The sequence below is a fragment of the Eschrichtius robustus genome, chromosome 2 (assembly GCF_028021215.1).
Source record: "Eschrichtius robustus isolate mEscRob2 chromosome 2, mEscRob2.pri, whole genome shotgun sequence".
Classification (NCBI taxonomy): domain Eukaryota; kingdom Metazoa; phylum Chordata; class Mammalia; order Artiodactyla; family Eschrichtiidae; genus Eschrichtius; species Eschrichtius robustus.
Genome location: NC_090825.1, coordinates 30,333,463 through 30,355,104, shown reverse-complemented (window position 1 = coordinate 30,355,104; position 21,642 = coordinate 30,333,463). Strand labels below are relative to the sequence as shown.

The 21,642-nt window shown below is 33.5% G+C and overlaps 1 protein-coding gene across 4 annotated transcripts in view; it reads right to left on the bottom strand.

The window, feature by feature from the left end:
• Positions 1-21,642, bottom strand: part of NIPBL (NIPBL cohesin loading factor) — a 199,184-nt gene that overhangs the window by 34,378 nt on the left and 143,164 nt on the right. For all 4 annotated transcript variants that reach the window (XM_068535241.1, XM_068535244.1, XM_068535242.1 and 1 more), the window contains 12 exons: positions 20,729-20,867; positions 19,075-19,157; positions 18,351-18,483; positions 17,135-17,278; positions 14,892-14,981; positions 13,580-13,794; positions 13,366-13,468; positions 12,649-12,747; positions 12,401-12,547; positions 10,023-10,157; positions 9,156-9,254; positions 8,267-8,320 (listed from right to left, as the gene is read on the bottom strand). In XM_068535241.1, the coding sequence (XP_068391342.1) occupies positions 8,267-8,320; positions 9,156-9,254; positions 10,023-10,157; positions 12,401-12,547; positions 12,649-12,747; positions 13,366-13,468; positions 13,580-13,794; positions 14,892-14,981; positions 17,135-17,278; positions 18,351-18,483; positions 19,075-19,157; positions 20,729-20,867 (1,441 nt within the window). The remainder of the gene's footprint in view (positions 1-8,266; positions 8,321-9,155; positions 9,255-10,022; positions 10,158-12,400; positions 12,548-12,648; positions 12,748-13,365; positions 13,469-13,579; positions 13,795-14,891; positions 14,982-17,134; positions 17,279-18,350; positions 18,484-19,074; positions 19,158-20,728; positions 20,868-21,642) is intronic.

Here is a 21,642-nt window from a genome sequence, read left to right as displayed (position 1 = left end):
GAGGTCAGATGATCAATGAAGGTATAGCTCAGGTCTGTTTCACAGTGAGTCCAGTGGGTCCCCAAACCCATCCTCTGGTTATTTCACCAGTTCCAGAATGCAAAATTAGAACATATTTATTCACAGGCTCACAGAATCCCCACGCTGGTTCTTTGATCAATGGAGTGAGGGCTACTGTGGTGGGAAAGGCCAACTGGAAGCCACTAGGACTGCTTCTACCTAGGAAAATAGTAAATCAAAAACAATACTGTATCACTGGAGGGACTGCTGAGATTAGTGCTACCGCCAAAGACTTGAAAGATACAGGGGTTGTGATTCCGACCACATCCTTATTCAACTTGCCTAACTGGCCTGTGCAGAAGACAGATGGATCCTAGAGAATGACAGTGAATCAGCATAAGCTTAACCAGGTTGGGACTCCATTGCAGCTGCTGCACCAGATGACGTATCAGTGCTTAAGCAAATTAACACATCCCCTGGGATCTGGTGTGCAGCTACTGATCTAGCAGATGCCTTTTTCTCACCCTTGTCAAAGGCCCACCAGAAGCAGTTTGCTTTTAGCTGGCAAGGCCGGCAATACACTGCACTGCCCTGTCTCAGGGGTATATTAGCTCTCCAGCCATACATTATAAATTAGTTTGCATGTTCTTGATTACCTTTCCCTTCAACAAGATATCACACTGGCCCATCACATTGATGACATTATGTTGATTGTACGTAGTAAGCAAAAAGTAGCAACTACACTAGACTTATTGGTAAGATGCGTGTGTCAAAGTGTGGGAAATAAATCCAACAAAAATTTGGAGGTCTTTTACTTCAAAGAAATTCCTGGGGGCTTAGTGGTATGGGGTATGTTGAGATATTCACTGTAAAGTAAAGAATAAGATGTTGCATCTGGTCCCTCCTATAACCAAAAAAATGACTCAACACCTAGTGGGTTTCTTTGAATTTTGGAGGCAACAAATTCCTCATTTGGGTATATTATTCTGGCCCATTTACTGAGTGACCTAAGAAGCTGCCAGTGTTGAGTGGGGCCCAGAACAAAAGAAAAGGCTCTGGAGTAGGTCCAGGCTGCTGTGCAAGTTGCTTTGCCACTTGGGCCATACGATCTAGCAGACCCAGTGGTGCTTGAAGGGTTAACGGAAGACAGGGATGCTGTTTGGAGTCTTTGGCAAGCCCCCGTAGGTGACCTGCAGTACAGGCCCTTAGGATTTTGGAGCAAAGCCTTGTCATCCTCCATAGAAATAGCTCTTGGCATGCTACTGGGCCTCAGTAGATACTGAATGCCTAGCCATGGGCCACCAAATTATCATGCATTCCGAGCTGTCATGAACTGGGTGTTTTCTGACTCACCAAGCCATAAAGTTGGGTGTGAAAAGCAGTACTCTATCATCAAATGTAAGTGGTATATACACGATTAGGTCAGAGCAGGCTGAAGGGCACATGAAAAAACGGCCTAAATGCCTGTGGTTCCCACTTCTGCTACACTACCTTCTCTCTCCCAGCTTGCACCTATGGCCTCAGCTGACCATGGGGAAGACCCTAGGGTCAGCTGACAGAGGAAGAGAAGACTTGGGCCTGGTTTATAGATGGGTCTGCACAATATGCAGGTACCACCCAAAAGTGGACAGTTGTAGCAATACAGCTCCTTTCTGGGATATCCCTGAAGGACAGCGGTGAAGAGAAATTTTCCCACTGGGCAGAACTTGAAGCTGTGCATCTGGTTGTTCACTTTGCTTGGAAGGAGAAATGACCAGATGTGTGATTATATACTGATTCATGGGTCATGGCCAATGGTTTGGCTGGATGGTCAGAGACTTGGAAGGAACATGATTGAAAAGCAGGTGATAAGGAAATCTGGGCAAGAGGCATGTGGAGACATCTCTGAATGGGCAAAATCCATGAAAATATTTATATCCCACATGAATGTTCACCAAAGGGTGACCTCAGCAGAAGAGGATTTTAAAAATCAAGTGGATAGGATGACCTGTTCTGCAGATACCTTCTCTGAGGATATCAGCCTCTTTCCCCAGCCACTCCTGTCATCACCCACTGGGCTCATGAACAAACTATCCATGGTGGCAGAGATGGAGGCCATGTATAGGCTCAGCAACATGGACTTCTACTCACCAAGGCCACACTGGCTATGGCTACCACTGAGTGCCCAACCTGCCAGCAGTAGAGACCAACACTGAGTCCCTCATATGGAATGATTCCCTGTGGTGATCAGCCAGCTACCTGGTGGCGGGTTGATTACACTGGACTGCCTCCATCTTGGAAGGGGCAGCATTTTGTTCTTACTGGAATAGACACTCTGGATACAGATTTGCCTTTCCTGCATGCAATGCTTCTGCCAAAACTATCTCCTGTGGACTTACAGAATACCTTATCTACCATAATGGTACTCCAAACAGCATTGCTTTTGATCAAGAAACTCCCTTCACAGCAAAAGAAGTGCAGCAACGAGCCCATGCTCATGTTCCCGACCATTCTGAAACAGCTGACTTGATAGAATGTGGAATGTCCCTTTAAAGATTCAGTTACAGCATCAGATAGGTGGCAATATCTTGCAATGGCTCAGGCAAGATTCTCCAGCAGGCTCTTATGCTCTGAATCAGCACCGATACATGGTGCTGTTTAGTCCATAGCCAGGATTAGTCCAGGAATCAAGAGGTGGAAATTTGAGGGGCATCACTCACTATTACCCCTAGTGACCCATTAGCAAAATTTTTGCTTCTGTTCCGGCTACGTTATGCTCTGCTGGCTTAGAGAGAGGTTCTAGAGAGGGAATGCTTCTACCAGGAGACACAACCATAATCTCACTGAACTGAAAGTTAGTACTGTCACCCAACTACTGTGTGCTCCTCATGCTTCCGAATCAACAACAAAGAAGGGAGTTAGGGTTCTGGATGGAGTGATTGATCCTGACTACCAAGAAGAAACTGGAGTACTACTCTATAATGGAGGTACGGAAGAGTATGTCTGGAATACAAGAGATCCCTTAGGCCATCTCTTAGTATTATACCAGCTGTGATCACATTACCAGTTATAGAAATAAGGACTTTAATTGCCATGAGTATTTCCTACTTATTTTTTCATGAATACATTTGTGTGTGCGTGTGTGTGTGTGCGTGTGTGTTGTGTGTACAGAGGTGGGGGAGAGGGAAAGGGAGAGAGAGATCGAGAGGGAAAGTGAGAAAATATCTTTCTTCCCCCCCCCCCTTATTCCTTTATCACGTAACATAAAGTGTACTGACCTCATTATCATAGTATTTAAATGTTGTTAATCTGACATCACAGTACTTAAATTATGGGATATCAAGAAGAGTAAACATCACTCAAGGACTTCTTCTGGGGAAGGGGTTAGTGCATTTTTGGTTACATGCATGATAGTTGTTATCAGGTTAGGTAGAATCATGACCTTGTTATTGTCTTTATTTGGAGATCTAGTATGGTTTAAGGAGATGTATATGGGTGCCAAGTTAACAAAGGGTAGAACTGTGATGGTTAATTCTAAGTGTTAACTTGACTGGGCCAAGGGATGGATGCCCAGTTATCTGGTTAAACATTATTACTGGACCTGTTGGTGAGTAAAGGTGGTTCTAAATGATATTAGCATTTGAATTGTGGACTCAGCAAAGGAGATTGCCCTCTCCAATGTGGGTGGGGCTGAACAGAACAGAAGGCAGAGGAAGAGAGAATCCAACCATTCTCTGAGTACTTGAGCTGGGACACTGGTCTCCTCCCACACTTGGACTGGGATTTACACTATCAGCTTCCGTGGTTCAGGCCTTAGGACACAGACTAAACTACGTACTAGGGGCTTCTCTGGGTCTCCAGTTTACAGACAGCAGACTGTGGGATTTAAGAGCCTCCATAATCACATAAGCCAATTCCTTATAATAAATCTTTTCTCTGTCTCCCTTTCTCAGTATCTTGTTGGTTCTGTTTCTCTGGAGAAACATGACTAATACATGTCCCTTCTGAGTCAGTCCCTGGCCCCCTGCAATCACTCCTCTGATTTTTTCCAATACAGATTAGTTTTGCCTCTCCTCGAACTTCATATAAATGGAATCAGAGTATGTAATCCTCCGTGTAAAGCTTCCTTCATTCTGCGGTGTGTTCATTAACGGTCTATGTTGCTGTATGTATCAGCAGTCTGTTCCTTTATGATGTGGAGCACTATCAAATCGTATGGATATATCGGTTTCTCTATTCATTCACTGATTGATGGCAATAAGGGTATCTGATTGTAAACTTCAAGAAGGAGATCTTGTTTTGGACTACAAAGGCCAGGAACAGATGAAATATAGTTTATTCAAGTTTTTTCATTGCCTGCATTTTCTTGTGAGCTAAAAGAAGGCTGTAGTCTTAGTCCATAAGCGATGACAATGAGTGGCTCTGTGAAATTAATTCTCTGTACCCACCATAGGCTATGACAGTGGTTTAAATTAATTGAACTACTTTTTAGAAATAAAAAAAAAAATGCAAGGACTTTCATGATAGAACTTTTTCTTTCAAATACTACTGAAAAAAATCACAAAAAAGCTATGAATTCATTAGGTTATAAGGGAATTGAATTTCCATACATTTACAAAATGTGTATATGTAGTTAGTGGACAGAGTTTGATGCCTGTGTAAATATGAAGCTGTTTCATGTAGTACTTCAAGTTTCCCTAGGAAATCATATTCCGTGAATTGGGAATCACTGATCTATACGAAGCCGACCCAACATAAAAATAATAATGAGAAGTATCTGAAATTGGACAGAATGGAATGTGTGTACATGAATCCATGTGGAAACAGTAAGAGTGCTAATTATTTTTGATTCAAGAATTTCAAACAATTCCAGTAGTCCCTTTGTATCCTTCCCAGCTTCTCTTAAAATTTATGCACAGTGTTGTTACAACTGCTAAGAGTGGTTATATCCCCATCAGATGTATTTATATAAATATTTTTTAGTTTTCTTTATTTCATTAAACTAAACTCTGCTAGTCTAATGACTGTATCAGAAAGTCACAATGTCATTTTGGTAAACTAAATTGTTGGCAGAAACTAAAGTAGGAAAGCAATGAATAGGGAGCAACGGAAAGCAATGAACTAAAAGAGGACTAGAGAGTAAAGATATAAAGAATATAAAACTACTGCTAAGAGGTTATAAATCTAGTGTTCTCTTTTCTACTTCCAACTTGCTAATAACACATAGGGATATTATCTTAGATTCTTTTTATTAATACTAACTAATGACATTTCTGATAGCTATACTTAATTCTTACTTAAACATTTATTACAATTATCACATGAAACGCTGTTGTAGAGCTTTCTAGGAATTATTATGTCCCCTTTGGAATGGCTGACATAAATATAACTAAGACAGTCATAAGGCTCTATAATGTAGAGCTAACTATTTGACTTAGGAGGGAAAGGATGTCAAATATATCATGTAAAATTATAAAATGGAAGATGATTGATGAAGAGAGTCCAAGACATTACAGACTGGATAACAGAGGCAAAAACATCATGAGGATGCTTAAAAAAGGCATCTTAAAAATTTTTTAAAAGCAATATATTACTACATACTACCAGAGGGCTGAAGTTAAAAAGAATGACAATACCAAGTACTGGTGAGGATGTGGAGCAACTGGAACATTGCTGGTGGAAATGCAAAATGGTTCAGCCATTTTGGAAAAACAGCTTGGCAGTTTCTCACTCACCACATGACCCAAGAATTACGATCACAGGAATTTACCCAAGAGAAATGAAAACACCTATCCCCGCAAAAACTTGCACACAAATATTCATAGCAGGATTATTCATAATAGTCCAAACTGAAAACAACCCAAAAGTCCATAAATTTGTGAATAAAGAAATTATTATACATCCATACTACTGACACTACTCAGCAATAAAAAGGAATAATACATTAATACACCAGCAACATTCTGCTAGTTAAAAGAAGTCAAACACAAAAGACTACATGTTGTATGATTCTATTGATATGAAATTCTACAAAAGGGACAACTGTAGTGACAAAAAATGAATCAGTGTTTTCCAAGGACCAAGGGGAGAGGATCAACTACAAAGAGGCACAAGGAAGCTTTTAAGAGTGATAGTCTTTACATCACTGTAAATAATTATTAAAGTTAATCAAAATGTACACCTAAAATTGGTGAATATTTTTGCATGTAAGTTATGCCTCAATAAAATAATTTTGACTGATTGTTAAAAATATTGCTAAATACAGTTTTATTACTAAAAGTATTATTAAAAATAAAAAAGTAAACAAATAGACTTAACAGTAAATTGTTGACATAATCGAACAGAAAAAATTACTTCATGATAGACTTTCAATGGTATATGTTTAGTGAGCTACAGATAAAAAGAAATGCAAAAAAAATCTTAAACTGTATCCAGTAATCTTACTGTTAATATAGTAGGGCAAAGCAAATAGGAAATTATGCCCACTTCCTTGGAAATAAGATTTTTAGCCTAAAGGAAATAATAAAATCAAAGAAGCAGAATCTCATAATCTTAAATTTGAATTAAAAATATCAATATAAATTCTTGATTTATTTTTTTCTTTCTAAGAAATATGTATCTTTTAGCTCTATCCTCTGAGAAGGCCCAAAGCTATGATAACCCGTTAGCAATGAACATCCACAGCACCCAGATTATTCCCACCAAAGGGATTCAGGGCTCTTTGGAAAAATGGTTGATTTCAGGTTTGGGACAGAAAATGTATAAGTTGAGTCTGGGGCATCTTGTAGAGGCAGAAAGTAATCAGGCTACAAAAGAGTAATGAGGTTATACCAAAAAGATACAAGATCGATTTGAAGGAACTAACACTGGGCAAAGACGGGACAATTTGAGCTTCAAAAAGAATTATGATTGCAATAAATTAAAATACAAAGATACAAAAATCTTTTAGTTCACACTGATACTGACAGGAAAACTCATTATTCTGAAACTTGATTAAGTAATGGAAAAGAATAAAGTATTTCCCCTGCCCTTCCTGTACAAACTATATTTTACAGTAGCCAAATATTAGGACAAAATTCCTCTTTAAAGAAGAATCCTTGCTAATTAATATGGAATAAATAAAATAACTAGAAAAAAAATCAGTATTTTGCAACTTCTAATGAAAATAATGAATCTAGGTAGTGATCTTTTAAAACCAGTCCTGAAAGACTGTATAATAGACGTACCAGGCAATGAAAATCACTGAAAATGTAACAACCAAACATTATGTGCCTCTTGATGTGAGGCAATAATATTTAGCATTGCCTGTGAAGTATTTCTGTCTATACTCCTAAAACTGAACTTCAGTATTAGTAAACCTCTAGATCTAACTTAAGATTTTACAAAAAAAAATGGTGGACACAGGAACAACTTAAATGACACCAGAAAGAAGAGGTCTATGAAATCCAGAATGTGGGACACTCTACAGGAAAACATGTAAGTGGCATGAAAAAAGGAGTGAAGGGTTGACTATTATAGACTGAGACTTAACAGCCATGTCAACCAAAGCAACCGCAAACCAACTATAAAAATACATTTTTGAGACAATCAGGGAAATGTGAACATCGACTAGGTATTAGATATTAGGAAATAATTTTATTAATATTTATTTAGATATAGATGATAAAGATATTCTGGTTATTTTTTTAAAAGTCATTTCTGTTAGAGATCAATACTAAAGTATTTATGGGTGAAATGATACAAAGTATGGGATTTTCTTTATAAGTATTACAGCCAAAAAAAAAAAATTAAAGAAAAAAAAAGATGGGGGAGGGATAGAGATAAATAAGATATTAGGAAAGTGCTAACAATTTTTGAAGCTGGGTGATGGGTACTTCTATTTGAAAATTCTTAAATAAAAAAAATTCATATTTCAATTTATAAAATTTTTAAAGAACACTAATTGTGGTTTAATCCTGCACTACTATAGGAAATTCTATGTATTTTATAACATGTCAAATAATGTAAATATATATTTAATGCAATCTATATACCTATTTATAGATCTCATGTCTATCATCTATATTAAAGGGATAAAAAAATTATCTAGAAGGATGGGAAGACAGAATATCAATATTAGTGATTTAGAAAACTTACTTGTAGCAAGCAATTGAACAATTCATTAAACAGGGATACTAACCAAAACATTCAGCCTAATATATTGAAACAAATTTTCCCTACCACAAAGTATATACTTAAAAAATAACTGAAAAACTTCTTTTAAATCATAAACTCTACAAAAACTCACGTTTTGAAGAAGTTGCTCAAACCAGTCATAGCCAGTATCTCTGCATGCTGCAACCTAAGGGGAGAAATATGGTGAAACTATCAAAGTTAGAAATTTACTTTAAAATATACTTTTGCTATGCTGTAGCCTCAAGTATATAAATATCCAAAGTTCTAAATTAAAAAAATTATTTTTAGAGTAAACTATTTTTTCAGTGAGCCAATAATTTACCATGTTAAAGAACTTTATTCTAAAAATATCTTAGAAGACATTCAAGAAATTAGTTCAATGTATTGAAATTTTTAAAATGGTATACATTCTGAACGGTATTATTGAATCACACACTATCAGAAAAATCTGTAAGGTCTAAAAACAATAAAAATGGAAATGTTTGCTTCTTATTTTCCTTCTAGATGGAAGATTTAAAGACAATAGTGAAACTATAGAGTTGATCATGTAATCCATAATATAAAATTTCTTATGTTCAAAACATGAACAGTATTCTGTGTCAAGAAAAATTGTAGCTTATGTATATAATTAAACATAATGAAACTAATCTTAATTCATGTTTTCTGAAAAAGGTAGAAATTACTATCTCATTTCAGGTTGCCATCCATGGGTTATTGTTATCTTTTTATCCACTTCTCCTTTCCCTTTCAGTTTTCAATCACTGGAAGAATCTGGAGAATTTTAATATCAGTGCTTAACTCAGTGGATGCCAAAAAGTGGGGCTAGGTGAAAACAACACTCTCATCTTACTTGCATCCCTTGAGTACATCCAGAAATATAAAGGAAGGGATGTAGTAGAGAATAACCAAATATCTTGTCATTGTCTCTCCCTTTGTAAGACAAGGCAGACCTCAATGAGGTTTGTATCCACAGGGACCACCCTTGTTCCAGTCCTTCTTACCACATCAGTGATATTTAAAATTTTCCTTGTCATTGCTTCTTTGTCATTGTGTGGAGTTGGAGTAAACCAGAGTTTCTGGAATGTTTCATTTACTAATTTCTAGAAGAAAGAAAAATTTCAAACTAAGTAACTACAACGAATGTGGCAAAATTCTTAACCCCCAATTCTCATTAAAGCCCAAAACAAAACTATTAAAAAAAAAAAACCTATAAATAACTAAACAAAACACAAATTACCAGAAACTACTGGTATGACATCCTCAGTTTTTTTTTTTAAATCAGCAATTAACTTACAAAAATTATAATCTTTTTCAACTTGGCAATGATTTTAAATGGGTAATACGATGCCTAGTATAGAACTTCTGAAGAGTACACATTCAAATGCTTTTAATCAAACTAAAAACACATTTTTTCTACTTTTGGGGGAGAAGTTGTTAAAAAACAAAAGAAAAAAAACCCAAAAAGAAATATAGGGACAATCATATACACGTAAATTCACTAATGAACTCAGGATTAAACTTTCAACAAAGTATTTACTAATTTAGAAAACCAAGCACATACCATTTGAAAATCAAAATAAACTAAATTTGATAATAAACTTCCTATATACAATGCAATCTCTACAATGATATTAAATATTATAATTGCTAAATTGGTTGGGTAAGATCAGATTTTATTAATTAATGCAAGATCTAGAAATAAAAATACCTAAGTATGTCTTTTTCTTGAATTTATAATCTAAAATGATGATTCACTTGTAAAGTTTATATATATGTAAATTAACAAAATTTATATAAAATAAACATTTCAATTATTTAAAACATTAATTAAGAAATGAAATTTAAAGTAGTCAACATTTTTATCCTACCTTAATGCCCTCTTCATCATTCACTCTGCGAATCATTTTTACACACATTTCTGTAATTTTTGGAAATGTTGGTTGTTCAATACAGATGTCTCTTAGAATCTTTATTACCCTTTTTCTGACACTGATACCAGTATCCTAGGAATAGAAAGGTATTTTAAACGTCAGCAAAATTGAAATGCTTAGGTGTGTGAAATTTGATAAAATGAAATCAGAAAATACCAACAAGCAGTATATACACTATTTATTAACATGATAAACATGGTCTATATATTTCCTTTTTATATGCTCTTTTATTAGTGTTACTATAAATTTAAGTTATTTTATTACACTGTCTTTGCTTTTAAAATATAATATCTAATACATGGAAAAATATAAAATAGCACTGAACACAAGACTAGAGTATAATAAGCTTGCCAAAATTAAATGGGATAACAAACATGAAACTTTTAGGACAGTGGCGCTTAAACAGCATATGAAGTATATTTAACAAAAATGTTTAACCTAACTCTTTCAAACCATTGTCATTATATTATGATTTATAGTAAATATAAGAAACAAAGGAACAGACTAAATGAAACAAAACCATGAGGAAATAACAATACTGGCTTGGCCATTTTATTACTTATTTATTTATTTTTCAATGATATTTTCCTTTTTTTAAAAGACTTTTTGATGTGGAGCATTTCTAAATTCCTTATTGAATTTGTTACAATATTGTTTCTGTTTTATCTTTTGGTTTTTTGGCCCCAAGGCATGTGGGATCTTAGCTCCCTGATCAGGGATGGAACTTGCACCCCTGCATTGGAAGGCAAAGTCTTAACCGCTGGACTACCAGGGAAGTCTCTGGCTTGGCCTTTTTAAATTAGTCAATGTCATGGTGGATGTGTGTAAAAAAGAGCTAGAGAATACTCTAAATAAAATAGAGATAAGGGACTTCCCAGGTGGTGCACTGGTTAAGAATCCACTTGCCAAAGCAAGGGACACAAGTTCAAGCCCTGGTCCAGTAAGATCCCACATGCTGCGGAGCAACTAAGCCCGTGTGCCACAACTACTGAGCCTGTGCTCTAAAGCCCACGAGCCACAACTACCGAGCCCGTGTGCCACAACTACTGAAGCCCGTGTGCCTGGAGCCCATGCTCTGCAACAAGAGAAGCCACCACAATGAGAAGCCCGTGCACCACAATGAAAAGTAGCCCCCGCTTGCCACAACTAGAGAAAGCCTGTGCATAGCAACGAAGACCCAACGCAACCAAAAATAAATAAATAAATTTATATATATATAAAAAATAGAGGTGAAATATTGTGGTGGATACTTGGGTGTTCATTGTACTATTTTTCTTTAACTTTACAAATTTTCAGAATTAAAGCATTTTTAAAATAAATAAAAAGCATTGAACACCTATTGTGTAAAATTATTTCCATTATGCAATTTAGCAATTGTGAAAATATTTTAGGATACTAAGGTAGACACTGTCAGAGTTCATTATACCTGAAAATCCTGAGGAGTTTGTCCTTCACTCTTGAAAAGAGTGAGGCACTAAAATGGAAAAAATTCTTCCACTCTTTCCTTAAAATTCTTTGTTTCCATCAAGATTTTATGCTAGTTGAAGATGAAATTATCTGTAACTCTCAGTCCCACTGTATTCTAATACTGGGCTAAAGGTGATAAAATAAACTCTTGTCATTTCAGAAATATCTAATCCTGTACCTAATGCATCTCTGTTGAGTTACAGAAGAAGTCAATATGTCCGCAGTGGGTGGTATGAAAATTCTACAGATATTTTGTAATGCCAATGTTTCCTTTCATTTTCCAGGGAAATACTTCAGGGCCAGAGAATTCAATGACATAGAAGAAAAGAATATCTTAGAATAGTGTTTCTTAAGTTTGGTCTTAAGACTCAAATGACTTTCTTGTTTAACTTGCAGGTATCTGAGCTTGTCATAATTCAGCTTTAAGGAAACATGCAAATATACATAACGGCCAAAAATACTGTCAGACACCAAAGTTCTATACCTAGTTCTCACTGAAACAATTCTTCCTGTTTATATACATACATATATAATTACTCTAGATTCCTGTCCAAAATATTTAACTATGCCATGTAGCGCCTATCATTTACTCATTGTAAACTGGCATAATCAAAAGGCAAGAGTAACTGGAAAAAGGAATCCAATTTTTGCCAATGATTTGTTTTACAATACTGAGCAGCCCTCCTCTTGAAATATGTCCTTCTTTAGAAAGTTGCTATAGTTTACAGATTAGGTAATATAAATACATAATTGATATCTACATTTCTAGCTTAACATTTTTAAAAAGTGACATTAGGAAGGCAAAATTATACTCATAAATTACAATAAAAATGACATAACAAACATACCAATATTCTTTCAATCAGCATATCATAATACTGCTCAGCAAGCTGAGGTCGACAAAGGACAAATCGACCTAGTAATTCTACTGCTGCTTCTCTGACACTAGTGGAGTTATCCATCAATCGTCCATGAACTCCTCGCTGCATATCCAGCTAAAGAAAAATAAAGAAAATGTAATTTATACTAAGTAGAGCTAATATTTTAATTTGAATAGAAAACTCAGATAAAAAGAATCATCTGTGCTCCTCTTTACCCTTGCTAGAATACTGGGGTCTACAGCAACAACCTCAGATAAACACTTCATGGCTTTTGTTCGAACGGCAATTGCATTTTCACCAAGAACTCGAAGGATCTGCCAAGCAAATATTGACATTTTCATCAATTTTAGAACACATAACATTTAACAAAATATAGAAAGAAAACATGCAAAACAATTAAAATAAATATCATATTCACTTTCCTTTAATTTTTATATAAGTGAGTAAAAGATCTGTTATCTTACTGATCCAAAGCTTTAACTTAAAACATGGTAAGGCATTCTATGCTTTAGGGACTTTCCTTTATCCTGGCATTCTCAATTAAACCTGTTTTTTATTGCTATGCTTCATCTGCAAGAACCTGTAGCCCCACTGAAACCTTCCTATCTGTAACTTTAATCAACGATATTTAGTATCATTTAAATAATAACTTGGAATTGAATATTTTTATAACACCAATCACTCTACCTATATACCATCACTCTACCTGTACCATACAGATACATATCCATTTATCTGTAAAACAAGAATCAATAGGTAAAAGGCATGCAGAACAAAGATATTTTAACAAATATGGAACACAGAAACAAATGTTACTTTCATGATTTTTTAAAATATCTGTTCTCAACAATGAATAGACATCATACTCAAACACAAATAACCAGAATTAGAAAAATCAATTTCATTGTATAAGGAATTCTGGTCCAGTTTACCTGTGTCAAATAAATATCAAAGCTCTGGGCAAACGGCCTCATAGAGGCCAAGTATCGAACAATCAAACAAGCATCATCATAGTCCACAGTATCAGAGTTCATCCTGCAACAAAAAGTCATTAAATTTTAATTTATTTAATTTTTTTGAAAAGTAGGTAAATAGATATCAAAGAGATAACTGAAAAAGTAAAGATGTTTTCTCTTTGCATCTTACTTTAATGTGCTGAACTGAGAAGGTGTGGTTTTGATAATGCTTCTAAGAAACTTTTTCCGATTTTCAGCTCGATGCATAATTTGACCAGTTGTCTCAACTTCCTTTGCGTGATGTGTTCCTTCAGATGATTCTTCATCTTTTTGTGATTTCATTGCTTTTTCTGTTTCCAGAGTTGTATCACGGAACCACTGGGCTATATAGAATTTACGAGAAAACTGGAAAGAAATTTGGTGAGATTTGAGTTTGATGAAATTAGTAACAAAATTTCCAACCTACTGATAAAGTGTTCACAATCAGGAATACAAATATCAAGGTTTACTTTAAAAAAACTTCCATCAGATAAAGACAGATTTTAAGAAAGCTAGAACATTTAGAACATCTAAATGATAGAAAACTTATTATTTTACTTTGTCCTAACAGTTATATCAATGATGTCAAAAGATAATTTTATAAACACAACTGTATTAAGTCTACAATACTACTATCAACTACTTAACTAAGGACGGATCACACAACGAGTCAGTAAAATTAGAGAGAAGATGGGTCAACTAGAAAAGTTTAGAACACATGGATAAAATGCTGAAGGTAGAAGACTCTATAGTTATTTTCAAAATTTCACCTTACTTCTTCAAGAAATACATAGCCAATTATTATTGAAATATATTAACACTAAGGCACACCTATATCTGTTCCTTTTAATCTGTTCCTGTTTTTTTCCACTTTTATTGAGAAATAATTGACATACATCACTGTATAATCTGTTCCTTTCCAGAAAGACTGAAAACCTGCAGTAGTTGGCTGAACAGCTTAGTTATCTCCAACCTCTTTAGATGCATATCTCATCAATTAAAAAAAAAATTAAAAAGTGCCCCAATATAGTGTATAAATTTTACATATAAACTTCTTATACTAATATTCTGGATACCTAAAATATAAAAAAACAGAATTAAGGATTATATTTAAAAATAAATATAGACATAAAATTCTAATATTCTTTTTAGATGCTAACAGATCATCTCATGCACCACCTGGACAAATGCTCTCACTTGGTCTCAAAGATAACCTATGGAAAGATTTCCAAATATTTCCCATGTCACACAATTTTAGTAAACTACAATATCTGTACCAGAATTCCACTTAAGACAAATCAATCCATAATCATTCTTTTCTGTTTAGACTATCATGTACCCCTGTTTTAAAAATCAAGATTCCAATACAACTTACCTCTTCACAACACTTCACAATTTTCTTTCAGACCAAGTTTGAAACAAACATGTAAACTCTACAAAAAAAAGGGAGAACAGAATCCTACCACTAGTGAAGGATCAGTCTCAGTGTTTTCATCCAAGTAATCAAGCAATGCTTTTTGCAATTGTTGGATTTCATCTTCTCCTCCTGAAACCTACAAAATAAACCAAGTAGTAACAAAAAAGATATTACTAATGTTCTTTAACAAATCATCCAGTTGCATACACAAATCTGAGGGAAAAATCTGATAAATGATAAAAATAAAAATATAAGTATAGAAAGAAACAGAAGAATACTATTTTTGAAAAACATTATATATTGATAGCTGAAGTGTACTAATAGCTGAGGTTAGCCTTTATTTTTATGAACTACATGTTAACTTTCTTTAAAGAAGCTTGTAAGTAGCTGACATAATAATTATTAGAACAACGTGTATGTAAATCTTCAGAGGTAGGAAGGTCCTAGCACTGGTTTTCTGTTTGCTAAGAGATAACTCCAAACTTTTAATCTAGTAAATGGAAACTAATTATTGTCTGAATTATTATGTGTTACAGGTGTCTTTGGGATATTATTTTAAAAAAACATTCTGAAAGGGAAATATTTTTATTTGCAATTAACATAAAATAGTACTTTATTTCATGTAGGGTATTAAATATACAGTAGGTATATTTGAGCTGTGCATTTGATCTAGATTCAGAAAGGGACTGAGTCTTTAGTTCTGTCAAGAACAATACAGAAGCAGAAACTAACTCTGAGCTGACATTAATGTCTATAGCTTATTCTCTGGTTTACCATGTGAAATGCCAAATATATGGTTTAGAATATATCTAAGTAGAAAACAAAGATTAGAATAACCTATGTTCTTGGAGTATAGTGAAATGGATACATTCAGAAATTAGTCATGGCACTGTAAACTAGTACACTGTAAAGTTCCAAAAGCTTTTTGGAAGTATGTCAAGAGTCATAAAAATATTTAGCAAGCATCACTCCCCTCAAGTTTTACAGTGTACAATACATGGCCGTATGTGGCAAATAAGAGGTCCTAGGTCTACTCTCAGAAATACTGAAAATCACCTAGTTACCATTCTTCAATGAAAGGAATCAGCAATACTTGGAGAAATGGCTGATTCCAGGGCTGGCGCAAGAAAGTAAAAGATGAGTCTGAAACATCTTGTGCCACAAAGTCCTCAAGGAAAGATGGGAAGATATCAAAAAGATACAAAAGGCAATTTAAAGGGGCTCCCACTAGTCAAATCTAGTTCAATTTGAGTGCTACAATAATGATAGCAACAAATGATAATCTATTAAATACAACAGGAATGGTAATATTCCATTGAATGGTAGTATTATATTAATGGTAATTTCTTGCTTTTCATAGCTGTACTGTGGATATTTAAGTGAGAGTTCTTGTTCGTGGAAAACATACACAAAGCAGTGGTTCTCAAACTTCAGCATTCAACAGAATCACCTGGAGGGTCTGTTAAACCAGACTGCTTGTCCCCACCACCAGAGCTTCTGATTCAGTAGTTCCAGAGAGAGTCCTGAGAATTTGCATTTCTAACAAGTTCCTAGGTGATGTAAAACTTGGTGCTGCTTGTCCAGGGAATCACACTTTGAAATTCAGGGGTCATGGGGGCATCCTGTCTGCTCAAAATGGTTCAGAAGAAAATAAAAATGCATATATAGATACACATGCGTGTATATTTTGAAAAAGAATGATAAAGCAAATGTCAACCAGTAAGGGATCTGGGTGAAAGATTAATGGGAGCTTTTTGTACTATTCTTAAAACTTTTCTGTAAGTTTAAAATTATTTCAAAATGCAAAGTATAGTAACAAGAAAAAAAAATTAGAGGCATTTGTCACGGCCAGCATGGATATGGTTATGGACATTAAAAAAAGAAAAAAGAGTAGAAAGAAAGTGAAAACATTGTGCATGGTAGGATTAGAGATTATTTACCTATCAATTTTCTTAAGTAACTTTTAGTATTACTACCACCTCGTCCATAGTTTAAAAAAAAAAAAAAAGGTATTGTTAAACCAAATAGGAAATAGAATCATACAGTCATAACAGTAGTTCACAAAAAGAAAAGTAAATTAAGGATTATATAAATCATTTGAAAGTTCCTGTTACACACAATTCACCCTACGGTATAAATTTTCTCAGTGGAGCTTTTGAAAAAGCCCATTTTTAGGAGTAAGATTTTATTCTGAATCTACAAAATGAAATGCAACACTAACATAAGAATATCTAAAAAAACTACTTAACTATTACTTATCCCCAAAATTCAAATTCTTTATCTCAATACCTGTTTTAAAATTCGTTCTATAGACCCTTGATCCATTTTGCTTGTAACAGCATCTTTCCTCAGTCGTGCAGCAACAGTTCCAAGGTAATCAAGAGATGCCACTCTTAAAGCCATCTCTGTTGACTTGTTACTGAATTGATGAACCTACACATGAAAAATAATTTTGTTTTAATTTAACCAATTTTTACTATTTTTAATAGCAACTTATAAATTCCAAATCTATGTTGTATTATTTGAAATTTAAACACTTTTTTCCCCTGTGATGTTGTTCCACAAAGTAATTGACTTTTTAAAAAATTTTATTCTATTTTATTTTTTTGGTTGCACCCCAGAGCATATGGGATCTTAGTTCCCTGACCAGGGACTGAACCCAGGCCACGGCAGTGAAAGCCCAGGATCCTAACCACTAGGTCACCAGGGAACTCCCAGTAATTGCCTTTTGAGTTTCTGGAATTTTTAACATTTTCATTAAAAAAAAAAAAAAAATATATATATATATATATATATATATATATATATATATATATATATAAATTAAACCTTCTTAAGAACACAGTCACTTTCTTTAAATGTAGGCTAAACTCTATAAAATGGGATTATTACTGAGTAAGAATTTGTTAGGCTGGAATTCTGATGCCTATGAAAAATTATCTTGGTTTCAGAATAGTATTAAGTTTTCCAGCTGACAAAAAGTAAGGTCCCAAAAACTTTGTAACAATTGCACAAGTCCAAATGTAGTCTAAAGATAAAAAGAAAAATCACAATAGTATTTCTTTGCATTTCCCTAATACAATATTACATTAGGACTAAAACGTGTCATGTTTTTAGAAATACTCTTAAAGATGACAGAGTTCACATTAATCAGTTTCATGCTTTGAAATGAATTAACTACAATAACTTATGACTCAGTGTTGAGATGCTTTTAACTAACAGTACCTCCAAACAAAACAAAACAAAACAAAAAACAACAACAAAAAAAAGTTTTTTAAAGCACTGTTATCTTATGCAATGAAATGAAAGCACCAAAAGTCACAACATTTCAAAGTTTCTACAAGGTACTGACAGTATTGTGTACAGTTATGCACATGCAAAAATAGAGATGCAATGGTCATATTTCCTTACACATTTTTAAAGAATTCATCATCTGTGAATCAGAGTACATCCTCATTATGTTGTCTTCTAGTAATCTAATAATCTTTAAATGCTATACTCTTACCAACAGTCTCCCTAACAAACTAAGGAGTAGTTCAGCAGCTGGCCATTCAGGCTTATTGACTGTTGAAAGAAGGTCTTGAACAAAATTTTCAAATAGTGGTCTGTAATCTTCTTCACCTTGCTTACTACCACATCTGTTCAAAGATAAATAATGGAAAAAGGCTGTGAATTTAGGTGACATGTTCACCAATATGACTAAAACTTTGTTAACTAAGTTTTTCTCTTCTCTCATATCTAAACATGGTATACGAGAGTACATTAAATAAAATATGGTTTAAAATGAATCTGTTTCAATCTTCATTTTTTCCCCTACTACAGGGAATTCATTTATTGACATTAACATAATTTTCTGGCAAGTGTAACACATTTTAAATAATGACCACTGTTTTTCTATGAGATTACTATAAATTCTTATGAAAGCTAAGGAAACCTCTCTCCCCAAACTTTCCTATTCAATTAGAAAGTCCCAAAATTCACTGAAAAAAAATTATAGAATTTCAGTCTCGAACTTTAACTTCAGGAGTTCAACATATGAGCAAGTTCGTAAAATTTTAGATTTTTAATATTCTAATTTCCTCATTTTAAAGATAAGGAAATCAAGAGTCAGGGAGATATAGTCAAGGTTCAGATTACAGCAGGAAGTTGGATGTAATCTTTTACATAAAATAAATGAACTATTCTCTATATGGCGAAAATAAAAATCAGATTATGTTAATTTTACTCACTTTTTAAGGAAGATGGAAAGGAAGTTTTGGGCTGTTCGCATGGCTGTTTCATAAGAATTGGTAATGACAACATCTTGGTCAACCTAGATTGAGAAAAATGAATTTATACAGATATAAGAAATAACCAACATACAAGTTATTTCAGTTGCTATTGCCATGTTATTACTGAATATAGGGGCAATACATTTAAATACTAAAAATCTTAACTATTATTTATAAAAAGGGAAGCTACAATTAGCATACTAAATATATTTCAATACTTCATAAAAACTAAATAAAAATATTGATAGAGTTCATTTTTATTTATTAAAATATGTTAAGAGTGACAAATGTGTTTAACAAATGAAATATCAACAGTTGTTTATCATGATCAGAACAATTCTGATTGAAAATATCAACACAAAAAGAATTTCAAAAAAATTGCAAGCTCAAAGTTTATGGAATGCTAGAATATAATACTAAAAAAATTCAACTCCTTCATTAGAAATTTAAAGACCAGGATATAAATAGTTAATTCAAAGTTGTGGAAACCCGAAAAGTGAATAAATATATGAAAAAATTCACTAGTAACCAAAAAAATGAAAAATAAAACATGGTATCATTTCATACTAACCAGACTAGGCAAAATCAAAATGTAAGAATGTAAACTAGAACACCACTTTAGTGAGAAAACTGACAAGTTCCAGTGAAGTTAAAAGTGCATGTACACTATGATTTAATATTCTATTTCTAAGTATATCTAGAGAAACTTTTGCTTCAAGTTGTTGTATGTCATATATGATGTGTTTAACCTAAATCAAAAAGAATCTAGCATTAGTTACATGTATTAAAAACAATGGTGAGTGAAAAAATTAGCTGTAAATATGTCACTATATCATTTATGTAAATTAAAAAATTCTGTTATCAAATTTATACAGATAAATAAATAAATAAATGGACGAAGATAAACATTCACCAATGGTAAGGAAAGAAAAACTGAAAAGAGAACAGTGAGATTAGGAGAAGGGGAGAATAGGGACCTCAACTTTTTTGATATTCATTTTATACTTTATTAACCAGTCACTTTATTATTTATTACTATACACACAGCCACGACTATAACAGAATTAGGAAATAAAATTATCTCTCTTTCTTTTGAACTTCTTTGAGGTAAAACTATAAAACTTGGAAAAATTTTAAGTGTTGATGGGTAAGAGTTACAAAACCAAAAGCAAATCTTAGCTATAAGTTACTCAATAGTGAGGGCATAAACTCATTTTCTGCATGAATTTAACATTAATTATATTAACGATTATTTACTGTATGTGATTATAGATACTGCATATTATAATTATAATATTATTCACTTTCACATTCAATATCTCACTTGAGTCTTACAACTTGTAATAGTAGGCTTGTTAGGTATTATCATTCCCATTTTATAGCTGAAGAAACAAACTCAGATTAAAACGATTTGTATGTTTCATGACTGGTGGATGTAATAGTCAGGACAAGAACTCAAGTTTCCTAAAACTTAGTTTAATGCTCTACAAGGATCTGAAAGCCCAGTCATGAAGCCCTAATTAAGAACTTCAGTTTTATAAGAATGGCAGAGAATATAGTTGCTTCCTCCTACAAAAATACACAGTTATAAAACTTACAAATGATTCCTTACTTTTTTATTTGAGTCCTCTTCTGAATTAGAGTCCTTCTCTGATGATGGTAAGTGTACCACACACTGAATTAGTTGTAAAACCAGTGCTGTAACCATCTGAATATACATAGGCTCTCCATCCATATCACTACTGTTTAACCTTTAACGGAGAAGAAAATATTTAAATCTTACAGAGTATGAAGAGAATTTCATTTTACATGTCATCTATGATCTGAAAGTTTCAGGATGCTTTCTTTACCAATATTTCTAGGCATTGTCTTTACTGCTTATAATAATGTCCTTAAGTCTAATTATTTCTAACTTATCAAAAAACCAACTAAATGCCTATGCATAGATAATTAAAATAGTCAAAGGAAAAATGCAGTATTTAATATAAAATTCTATACTTTATATATGTACTGCAGATTGAAAAATTATTACAAAAAATATCAAATATTTTTCAGAATGATTTTTAAAATGAGAAGTCTTCAGGATTTCCCAATGCCCAGGCATTCTGGTATTCATTTTCTTATTAAAATCTGCTACATAGTCAGCTCCTGATCATATGTTTGAGTATGAGCAACATAGAATATAAAATATTCTATGTTATAGAATATTTTATGACAGAATATAAAAAATCAAATTTTAAATCTTTTTGTTTAAAAGACAGTTAAAAACGTAAGAATCCCTTTAGATGTTGATAGCTTTTCTTCAGGTTTTAATGGACAATAGATGTTTATCAGTACACAGTCTAAAAAATTAAGATAAAAACAATTATTTTACAGAAGACAGCCTTCAAAGCAATCTAAATATAACCCTATATGCTAGATCAACACATTTAATCAGCCAGGAATATTATAATGATAGTTGTGAAAATGATGATGATTACCTATGCCAACAAAGGCAATAATGCTGACCACAGCGGTGGATAACAT